The sequence below is a fragment of the Gavialis gangeticus genome, unplaced genomic scaffold, assembly GCF_001723915.1.
Source record: "Gavialis gangeticus isolate Ggan-Ray unplaced genomic scaffold, GavGan_comp1, whole genome shotgun sequence".
In the NCBI taxonomy this organism is placed as follows: domain Eukaryota; kingdom Metazoa; phylum Chordata; order Crocodylia; family Gavialidae; genus Gavialis; species Gavialis gangeticus.
The window spans coordinates 39,016,442-39,028,506 of record NW_017729006.1 but is presented as its reverse complement, the minus strand read 5'-3'; the positions used below and the strand labels follow the sequence as shown (position 1 = coordinate 39,028,506).

The 12,065-nt window shown below is 42.9% G+C and overlaps 1 protein-coding gene across 1 annotated transcript in view; it reads right to left on the bottom strand.

Annotated features, from left to right (window-relative positions):
* CNTNAP2 (contactin associated protein-like 2) overlaps window positions 1-12,065 on the bottom strand; it is a 1,521,099-nt gene that overhangs the window by 650,425 nt on the left and 858,609 nt on the right. Inside the window, exon 12 of the mRNA XM_019508724.1 lies at window positions 9,507-9,626. Within this exon, the coding sequence (XP_019364269.1) occupies window positions 9,507-9,626 (120 nt within the window). The remainder of the gene's footprint in view (window positions 1-9,506; window positions 9,627-12,065) is intronic.

The following is a 12,065-nucleotide window of genomic DNA, read 5'->3' as shown; positions in this document are numbered from 1 at the left end:
TTTTTTTTTTTTTTTTTTACTAGCAAGACAGTAAATAAGTAAGATTCAGCACTAAAAACAGAACCTGAATTTTCTATCAACAGCAGCTTCATCCTCTCTTAACTTCCTTTTTCCCCCCTCCTTCTGAAAGAACATTTATTACCATCTTCAATACCATCTAACAAGAATGGTAAATAGTTTTTCTACCCTAAAAACTGTACCAATAAAATGGAAAATATATAAGGGATATTGGTAAAAATGAAGGCTCTTCTTAATATTTGACATTCAAATGTTTTAACGATCTCTTTCCTTCTTTTTCTGTACCTTCACTAAAAGGTTAAAAAGCATTTTCAATGTTCACTATTAGACTGAATGGACCAACATCTCTGTATCCCTCCTCCTGCCCCATAATACTGTACAGGGTCATTTTTAACACCTTTGATTCTGTCCAGCAACTGTTCATGTGCACACTCTTATTCTACATTAACTGAAAGATGGTTAATCCCTCAGTAAGAGTGAGATAAGAGCTACCTCACGCTTAGTGTGGGGCAGAAACCAATTCATGAACAACACCTGACACAATATACATTTATACCCTAACTTGTCTTGAGATAGCTTGCACAGGTCACCATACAGCAGTGGTCTCCAACCTTTTTAAGTAGGAGATCACCTCTGGCATTTAAAAGCAACCTCAAGATCTACTGTGTGCCACCCCCCTCCCCCCCAACCTAGCAGGTAAGTCTGTGGTGAGGGAGGGGGGGAAGATCGAAGCAGAGGGAGAAAAAATTATTTGGGATCACATCTCCCCAGCAGGTAAGTCTGTGGGGGAAGGGGTGAGGGGAGGGGAAAGGGCCATGGGGGGCAGGGTAGATTGAGACCCCGGCCCTAGCCCCACTTCCTCCCTCACAGCTGGGACCTTGATCTGCCCCCGCAAATGGTGGAGAGGGAGGGAGGGGGGCTGGACACAGCTCCAGTGGCGGGATGAAGCCATGAGATGCTCTTCTGGGGGCCATGGCAAGTGGGGGGGAATGGAGCCCGGCAGGGCATGGGGGTGTGTGTCCCTTGAACTGCACACTGGCCAGGCTGGCTGCCGCTGTAGGCTGGGGCCAGGGCTGTGCTGGGCGCAGGGTTGTGTGTATGGGGGGGGTGTAGGCACCTGAAAATTTGCTGTAACTACCGCTCCCAGCACCACCACCCAACCTGATCACAGTTGTAGCACAGAGCACTGCTATGAAGAGCACAGTGCTGTCTTCCCCTTCCCCCCAGGATTGGTGGGAGGTGGGGGGTTGGAGCTGGAACGCAATGCCACACTCTTCATGGTGGCAGTCTGCTCTGTGCTGCAGTGTGCTGCAGTTGAGCCAGGCAGTGGTGCTGGGAGCTTGGGCTATGGAAAATTTTCAGGTGCCTGCAGCATCCCACATAGCCCCACTACCAGCACTGCCCAGCGTAGCCCCAGTCCCAGTCCACAGTGGCAGCTGGCTCTGCTGGGCTGTACGCCCCCTGCCCCCCCCACAGCCCCTGGATGAGCTGCTCATGGCTTTGTCCCCCACCCCAGCTGTACAGGGCCCACTCCTGCTCCAGCTCCTCTCCCTTCCTCTCTCACTGCTGCTATAGCCGCCAACGCTACCTGGCATTTGAGGGGCACCGTGGCCCCCATCAGCCGCCATTGCGGGCTGGGCTTTGTGTCCCAAGCCCAACTACAGCTGGCCTGGGGCAGCCCAATGGCACATCTGTCCAGCTGCTGGTCTGAGCCTCATCTCTTGCCTGCCCAGCAGTGGGACTCATGTGGTGTCAGGCCACACACAGGTGGGTTGCAGCTGGGCTCAGGGCACAAAGCCTAGACCAAAATGGTAGTTGCCTCTGCTGCACACAGATAGGTGGGGGGCACATGTCCCCTGGGGCCTCCACCGGGGTGTGCACAATGGCTGGAGTGCCCCCACCGTGCCCCTGGATGAGCCACCGGGGCTCGATCCTCCCACCACCTGCCTGGATGACCAGGGCCCCAGTCAACTTACCACTCCTCCTGCTTCTGCAGCACTGTCCCTGACCATAGGGGCCTCGATCTAGCCCCTACCAAGTCCCTCCCCCATGGACGGACCTGCTGAGGGTGGGGCAGATGCATACATGCATGTGTGCTCAGCCTCCCACTCCAGCCTGGGATTGAGTCCCAGAGGCTGTGATATGTACCAGTTGATCGAGATCCACCGGTTGGTAACCACTGCTATACAGTTTCACAATATTCTTTGTCCATGGACAGGCTGCAAAGTGAAATTCCTTGCAAGACAATAAGTAAATGTAAGGACTTAAAACTCTGTGAAACTGACATATATGTATGCTAAAGGTGCAGTAACTAGTTAGATTGTCAAATTAGCCCTCAGGCAAAATGTCCCATTTGAAAAGCCAATTATACAGGATATTTGAAATAGAATTAAATATTTACCACTCTCAGGCCCTTTTCATCAAGTATGTGGTGATGAATAGCACATTTATATCCACGCCATATGTTTCTACATATGTCATAATAAAAAGCACTCCAGTGACCCACTTTTTATGGCAAGGGGAGACAATATCATGGAATATGACAGTTACAGCTGTTTAATACCTGTCCACAATGTCATTACAATAATTACTACATGTACCATTTTTATAAAACACCAAGTGAGAAGTTCCACACCTTTGTATAACTGGTAGGAGTGAGACAGGCAGTGAATTTAGTTAGTGCCTTAAAGTGTGTGAAGATATAAGGCTATATTGCCCTGACCCACACTGGGGGAAAAAAGCAATGAAAGATTACAGAAGTGTGAACAGGTACGCTGCACTACAGTGGTGATATAAAAGCCTACATAGAGAGCCTTAATGCCATCAGGTCCTTACACATGTTCTGGTAGTATACACTGAAGCTACCTAAATCATGAGAGAAACAAGATCATAAGAACACTCTTTTCCAACTGCAACCCCACAGAAGTCTGGAGAGCTTTTATTAGTACTCATATACTCACTGTCAACAAAGACTAGACCAAAGACTGATTTCTTCAGCGGTAATGGTTTCCATACATTCATTTCCCCATTAAGATACTTAAAGGGCAGCCAAAATTTGTTTTTATTGATCCTTAGGATTGACAAACTGACTTGAATTATTTTTTAAATGAAAAATTCCACATCATCAAATGCCTTTTCCAATAGGACTAGAACTTGCATTGCCTGAGGATATGAAGGAATAGGGAATAGGGATTTGGAAATATCAAAATGTCACAAGAGTTCTAGGCTAAGTATAGACATTCAAAAAGCCTGAGGCAGAACTGATCTAAGTTGCATGGTTTAATATAAGTGGAATAGGTTAGATCACTGGCAAATGAGACACACATTTGCCCTTTCGTGGTGGGGGTGGGGAATACAGGTTTCCTGCACTGGCCAAGGCTAGCAATGTGGGGGCACTCCTGCACACCTCCCAGCATGCTCCATGGGCTCCCTGGCCTGCCAGAAACTGTTGAGCACCCAAGCCACTCCTAACTGGGTGCCAGGCCTGAGTGAGCATGCTCCCTTCCATCTCTCATGTCATCTGGCAGCCACAGGCATCTGTCAGCTGCAGGCAGCAGCATGGCAGGGAAGGAAGGCATCAGAGTCCTTGCATAAACCCCATCACAAAGCACCCCACGATGTACACACAGACCTGACAGTGAACCCAAGAGAACCTAATGCATGTGGTCACAGCATCACAGAGCCTGACCAGGCTGCTGGGCACAAGCAAGCATTCCCCATCCTGCGCTGCCTACCTGCAGCTGACAGATGCCTGTGACTGATAGATGACATGCGGGGACAGAAGGGAACGCTTGCTTGTGCCCAGCAGTCCAGTTGGGGTCCATGGCACTGTGCCCACTGAGCTCCTCTGCTCAGTGCCAAGTGTGTGGGTACATCATAGGGTGATTGATGTTGGGGTGCAGGGGTATGGCCTGGGAAAGCAAGTGCCCAGGTCCCAGGGTGTGTGAAGGAGACACAGAAGCCTCCATTTCCCCATGTCTTCTGCCCCTGGCTGCAGCTGACAGATGACCAGAGGCAGGAGGTGGGGCAGAGGAGAGAGGTTGTGCTGGCTCAGGTCTGGGAGAGCCAGTGCCAGGTCTGTGTAGCTGTGCCTGACTGCAGAGTTTCTCCTGTGCTCAGTGTCAGGTGTGTGTATACAGCATGGGATGCTTGATGACAGCATGCAGGGTGGGTGCCCAGGCCTTGGAGTGTGTGCAGGGGACACAAGTCTCCGTTCCCCACCCTACTGCCTGGCTACTGCTGACAGATGGCAGGAGGCAGGGCTGGGGAGAGGCGCTGTGCTGGCTTGGGTCTGGGAGAGCCGAGTGGCGAGGCCTGCTGGGAACTCGGCCAGAGCAGCTGAGTGTGGACTGAGTTCTAGCATGCCTCCCAGCAAGGGGGGTAGTGGGGGGCTGCAAAGGCACTTGGGATGCTAACAGACAGCAACCTAACTTGAATCGATGGGGGAATTCGTACTGAAGTTCGATGGACCAGTCTGACCTAAATCAATTAAGCTTGAGTTCACATCAATCCAGGTCTGTCTTAGACTGGGTTCCAGCATTTTTAGATCAGTCTACGTGCATTGAACTTCTGTTCTGTTATGGTTTTAGACTGTTTTATGATCATATAGACTGGTAAAATGTAATATCTGTACCTGGCTCTAGTGAAGATCCAAGATGGAAGCAAACCAGATCCTTACAAATGAGCTCTATAACTTTTGGGAGACCTAACCCGAATTCAGTTTTGGAATAACATCCTAACTTCATAAACTGAGCCTTCTAGTATAGGGAAATGAACCAAAGCAGTAAAACCGAGCAAAATAGAACTTTTGTGAGGTTTAATTTTGGATTCATCTCATGAGTTTCGCTAATCTTGAATGCAAATTAATACTGTACAATATGTCAGGCCACAGTAAAAAAAACCAAAAACCCAAAAACCCCACCTTTGCATAAATGCATTCTTCTGAAAGGCTTAAAGCTACAGCTGGACAAATGGTGTAAATGCGGATTTGCAAATATCACTGAAAAGTGAGTTTGGTATGCTGATATTCACCCAGTTGTTAGTATTTATGAGTATTTGGATAACTGTTAGGCATCTCTAAACATGGTTCTAATTTTTAAGGCTTTACTAATTTAATAGTAAATATGAAATATCAAATAATTTAACTTTGCTATGAGGACCTTAATTTTTATGCTTCCCCTTTTTCATAATGCAGCACTCTGTTTGGGGACAAAAGGAATAGCTTTTTTGTTTTGAATATAAATAGCATTTTAGAGAAAAAGTCAGATGGTTTCTGGTGCTCTTGTTCTTTATAGATACATTTTATTCTGTATATTTTGCTTACGCTCTTGATAAGCCAAAATATTTTAAAAGACAGCACATTTTTTCTGCTACCAGAAAGATATCTCTGAAGGGCAGAACTCATCACCATGACACATTCCTGACTACTAAATCAAGACACTTAAAAATATTGACATGAACTAAAATCTAGAAATATGGACATCTGTCTACTGAACTGTGGTTTTCTCTTCAGCTTTTCTAAGGGAAGGTGACCTTACTGACATACTACTAGGATCCCTAACTTGTTGTTCTGACTCTGGTAAAAAGATGAACATAGTATTTTCAAGACCTGAGAGTCAGAGACTTTCTGGGTTTCAGATGGCTGATTTTTTTCTGTTCTTGGCAAAATATATTTAGAATCTGGGGATGGGGTATTAATGTACTAAAGACCTAGTCGTTTACATTTCCTCTTAAAACAAATTGGCAAGTTTGGTAAGCAATGTCCACTGATGCCTTCACAAAATGAACTGATATAGTCGGTATACACGATGAACGAGGAGAGACTGAATGCATTTTAGATTGAATAAGCATCGGGTTCTACGCTGCTCTTAGGGCCTTGTTATGCCTTACTCTGTGTTGCACAAATTTTGACTGGGGTTTGGAGTAGTCATGCTTCAGGGCTCCCCTCCCATTCTGGGCTTTTCCCTTGCCCCCTGCCCCTCAGGACTCCCCCAGTTCTCCCCTCTGCCAGCCCTGGGGTTCCCCCTATCCCTCAGGGTTCCCCTCTGCCTTCTGTTTCCCCCTTCACTTGGGGCATTGCTATCTTATGGCTACCTGTGCTGTCTGTCTTAGGGAAGCAGGCAGGGAAGGGTTAACCTGCCTGCTGGGCCACTGCTGCTGGGCTGCTGCTTTTCCTGGCTGCCTGCCATTGCTGGCCCAGACTCTGGACAGGCCCCTGTCACCTGCCATGGAGCCCAGGCTGCTCGTGGCAGGCAGCAGGGAGGCTGCAAGCAACTGCACCGGGAACCACAGAGTCTTTGTCTGTCTTGTTGCCAACAGCAAGTGCATACACACTTCTGGGTGGATGGCAGGGAGGGGGCTGGGGCTGCACTGCCACAATGAGTATTGCGCCTTTCCAGGTACCTGCCTTTGGCACTCTGACATCTTACAAGTTGAGGTTGCAGTTGTTTTTGGTACTCTGCCCAAAAACTTTGCTGACCCCTGCACTAAGGTGTAGCTTAAAACGGCTATGCTTTAGTGCGGAGGTGGGCAAAATGTGGCCCACCAGGCCATCCTATCTGCCCCATGGGGCCCTAAAAATTTTAGAAAATTAATATTTATCTGCCCCTGGCTGCCTGTTGATGCAGCCCTCGATGGCTTGCCAAAACTCAGCAAGTGGCCCTCTGCCCAAAATAATTGCCTGCTCCTACTTAGTGTAACATGAGCTGGGTAACACAGATCAGAGACAAACCTGCCATGTGAGTGGTGTAACTCTGAGCTACATAATGAGTGTTTAAAAACAGTTTTCGGTGTTAAGTGTGTGGACTATTCAGGAGCTAAGAGCTCCAGGAGCTGCCCAAAATTACCCTGTAATGAGGTCCTAAATCACAGAGCTTTGTCTCATTTTAAGCAAAACATTAATTCTCATTGACCTAATAAAGTAATTTCTTCCAATATAACTGCAATGCATGTATTTTCTTGAATTCCTTATTGATTAGTTCACTTCATACTGTCACGTTAAGTATCTTTCAGTACATTTCACAAGGCAACAAAAGATGCACATTGCTATTATTTTCCCTTTTCCATCCTAATCGATGTATTTCAGACAATGCTACTTCATTTTTTGATCAAGATTTAGGAAGTAGGTGATCTAAATTGTATCAAGGAAGACCTTAGGTGTTTATTCAAGATATTTATAATATTTTTATGGGGAATAATGGAAACCAAATAAAGGTAACAGGGATAAACTGCATTATGTTAAGGACTTTTATAATTTGTCTTATGGTCAATGACTGTTAGAACAACCTTCTAGTTTTAAAAGCAGAGTGATTAAACTTACTTTCATGCCAATTTTCACAGTAATACTCTAAATCGTTAGCATTTTAATGGAGGAACAGTTCTTTCAGAATCTCATTTATATTTTTAAATAGAGAATTATATCTGCAGTAAAACAAAATATATTAAGCAGGAGTTGGTGGCAAGATTGATTAAAGCAGTGGTTTTCAAACTTTTTCATGGAATGCATTACATTTTAATGCAGATGACAGGTCATGGATCATCTACGCTCTGCTTTACCATCCCATCTCATCAACTGTCCAAACAATTTCTCTCAGACAACTAAAACAATTATTTAATGGAACAGTATTATTAGCATGACAAGGTAGTTTCTAGTTTGGAGGAAATTATTGGATTTATTTTGCTGTCTACTGGTATATTTACTACTTAGCATATGTCAGAGGTACCAAAATCCTAATCAGACACACTTTTTCATGTCCAGCATTATTATTGCAAAAAACAACCCCAAACCACTATATACTTAAATGTATCCTTGAATAGCACCCAAAGCAACATACAGCTAATGCTGAATCTTGCATTTATTTTCTTTAGCAGCAGGAAACACTAAAACATATCAGAGGGTCCTGGCATTGTTTCCTGCGGTGGCTGCCTGTTTACTTACTGATACAGTTCAAGGTTCTGGTTATGATTTAGATGGCCCTAATAGGCGAGGGACCCAGTTGTCAGAGACTGCCTTTCCACCTATGTTTCATTGCAGCCTGCTAGACTTGTCTCCCCAGCCCTGGCAACTTTGGTATAATGCCCAGAATCTGGATGAAGCTCATTTTTCCAGGTCTACATTTATTATTTTAGCAGAAATTCTAAAGCAGCTTAAAACAGCCTGCATAGGAGCAGGAGCTAACTGGCTTTAGGTAGCTCTCCCTCCCATGAGTCCTCTTGATCCTCAGTTAGAATTACCTGACCTTGTCCCATTTTGTTATGACAATCCTCTCTACCAGACCCAAACAGGATGGATGACTTCAGGTTCTCCAATGCTGCCTGTCACCACTTATGGTAGCAATGATGCTCTATGCTACTATGGTTTCTATGGTTTCTTCAGATTAATTATACAAGCCTCCATCAGAGTCTTCTAAAGCAAACAGACCACAAATTTGTAGCTTGCTGATTTTTCAGGCAAAATTTTCTTTTCTTTTGGGAAATTAATAGAATAAGTAAAGATTTGTCTTGTGACAGTTGCCTGGAATCAACCAGTCCTTGCATTTCCTTTTAACTAGGGTCAGCTAAATGCCAAGGTAAAATATGCTATGTTTAAACACACAAAATAATTAAATAATTCTTTGACCATCTCAGCAACCATTTCTCATTTTCTTTGCTCACTCCCCATGGCTTGATGGCAATACTGTTTATGGGATGGAGTCTCCTTTCCTGTTCCCTTTGTCCAAAAGAGAGGGAGTTGGGAGCATAGGTGGCAGAGGCTTTATCCCTCAGTACCTCTCTTTAAAGGTTACAGGATTCTTCTTTTCTTGGAGAATAACCACATGAAACTGAGAGGCAGTTAGCCATGTTAGTCTGAAGTCAAGCAGAAAGCAAGGCAGATTTGCACATTTATAGATTAACTAAATTAGAAATGTATAGCATAAGCTATCATACAGTGGTAATTTCAATGAAAGAAGACTGATTAGAAAACAAAGAGAACTTGAAACAACAAAAATTGCATCTTTAATACTACAGAGATGCAAACACTTCTCCAACTAAACTGCTTATTCTCAGATTAGGCAAGAGAGAAAGGGTAAAAGAAGAAAAAGTAAAATTCAGTCCCTAACTGAACATTCTGGTCTGTACTGAGTATTATGTTATCTAGGCAGAAACAACACTATGCCAGATCCAGATAAACTTTTTACTCCAGTTTTCCCTGATCAAGGCCTGCTACTTCCCAAGCCAGATTTATCCAATTACTTACAAACACTGGCTCAGTGGCAAATAGGCCACTGAGGATACAAACCCTCTTGAGTGTTAATAAATAGCTATATTGCAAGTGGTTAATAACCTAGCTCAGAGATTACTTTTTTCAGACTACCCATGCTTCTCATTACAAACCCGTAGCATTTGTTTTTCTTTTGCCAAGCAATATGAATTATGTGCAAGTCTCCAGACCCCCTGTCACACTGTCATCTAAAAAAATAACACAGAATTAGTACATTCCATACAGTTACCTGTCATGTTGCAGTAAACTTTCAAAGGTCCCAGTGCCCCACTGCCATCTGGATCTATCCAGTACTGATTTGAGAGTTTGCCCAAGTGTTTGTATGCTTCACAGGAGAGTTCATAAAGAGCTGAAATAAAATAAGTACACTAAAATAAGAAACTTTAAGTCCAGCAGAAAATTAATGCAATCACCAATAACTTCATTTTAGGATCCACAGTAGTGATGTTATCCATTAGTTATGACACTTAAATTGATAAAAGGAACACTCTTTTCCAAGCTAAGGTAGTTATTAAAGTTGGCTAGAGAATCCTTGATGCAACAAACCATATCAATTTTTGAAAGAATACCAGAAGAGCGTTCCAATAATTTCAGCATATCCCATTTGGGGATTTTTGAATGAAACATTTCAATTTGCTTTGAAACTATTTTTGATAAAGGATTTTGTTTATTCAACATAATATAAAATAAAAGAACTGATTATAAAAATAAAAGAACTAAAATGAACAATTTCTGTTGAGAAAAAAGCCTTCCAAAGTCTTCCAAAGCCTATCTTCAGATAATTTTGAATTTCAAATTCTCGAAATCCATCATTCATGTAATTTCTATCCTCTGCATACCTTTGCTGGTAAATTTTCCAGTAATCCTAGAGAATTTAAACATTGAAAATTCTTTCATAGATTTAAATTGCATAGGGTCAAGCATTTAGGGTTAAAATTATGGAGTTGCTGCCATTAAAAAGTGCAGAATTAACACCACTTGTCAGTTGATGTTATACAGAATATCACAGGTACCCAAATATAATGGTGACTGCTGCAGTTCTTGTAGTAGTGAATACATTTTCTTCTGAAACTCCTGGAAGTGTCTTTGCTGGGTGTGTGTGTGTGTGCGCACATGTGCGTGCACACACATACACTAACCCACAGACATATACATTCCATTCTAGATGTTGAACTAGAAGAGTTGCATATTGTTTCCAAAGTAAATAAGTAAATGGATCATTTTCCTGAATAGTTTTTGTAACAAAAATGAACAAATTATTTTTGGTAATATCTACATTATCTATGTTACTCCAGAACCAGATGGTGCAGCTTTCTTGTTTGGAGTCAATCAATCAACTGCTAAACAAATGAAATGTTTGTTTAACCAGATTTCATATCCACTCTAAAAACCCATCTAATTTGTTGGCAAGTCCTACAAATGATCTCCTTGCTATGACTGGCTTTATTTCAAATGTCCATAAGGACAAGCTATTCTGCTGGGCTTTACATGATCAGTGAGTGATGGATCCCCCTTGTTTAAAGGCTTCCAGCCAACTATTAGAAAACAAGATGAAGAGGCCAGAAATATACTACATTTTCTGATATACTGTAAGAGAGACAGGTGACTGTGCGAGAGAAAAAGAGAATGTCTCTGACCTCCTATACTCTAGTGTGAAAAATAAGAACACACTGCAAAACATATTTCCTTGTTAGTTAAGGGTGATTTAGCTTCATAAATTAAAATTATACAGAAAGCTAAAGCTTCCAATTAAACAGCCATTTCCTTTCCCCACATCTCAACTGCGGCTGACAAATGTTCTCCTTCTATAGAGACTGCACATGTTTTTAAAGACTTGATGCAGATATTTAGCATCCTCTTGAGTTGCAGGGAACATTAAATAAATTACCATATTCACTTAAATAACGTATGTACCTGCCTCCAAATAATTATCCTTCCAAAACTCTGATGCTGCTTTTAAATGAGGAATCTGATTCCCACACCAGAATGGAGGTGCAGTGATGCAAGAATGGCTGCCAGAGGTCATGTTTCCTTCCTGTTCTTATCGAGGAGGGGCCAAGTCTCAGCCAAAAACTAATGCCTGTCACAGCCACTGAATTAGCAGCAGCTTTTGGCTGAGCAACTAAAAAGGAGGACAAGCAAGACTGTCCCTCCTCCCTACAACCAGAATTCAACCATGGCTCTGGAAAAACTTTTTTCATTTTTCCTTCCCAAAACAAGTTTTTGTGTCTTCTTTGAGGGTATATGAGAAAATATGGTATAGAAGTTTTCTCTCACCCTCCCCCAGAAATGTTTTTAAAAGCTAACCACACATAGTTTTGAAAGAATCACATTTCAGTCAGTGAAAGCAACTTAGTAGAGAGTGTGGTATTTCAACAGTGCCATAGCATGGCAAATATGGTAACTACACTTAAGAAAGGACTGTTTCTTAGCAAAACAGCTTTACTCTTTGTAGAGGAACAAACCATGTACCATATAGGATGCACCTGCCAAACTGCTAAATGGCCTGTGAAATGGCATAAAACTATTAATTTAATTGCTATGACACTATCAAAAATATCTTAACAGTTGTAGAGGGGAAAACAGAAGAGTTAATGGAAACTGTTAACCATCTCACCTATATATTAGGAATGATACAGTTGGGGATGGTTCTGCATTGAACCGGGGGGTGGCCTGTAACTCCTGAGGTCTATTCCAACCCTACTTTTCTATAATTCTATGATGCATTACATTCAACATTTCTGGATAAAGAATGCATCTCCTTGATTAATTTATTTCATTAGGTACC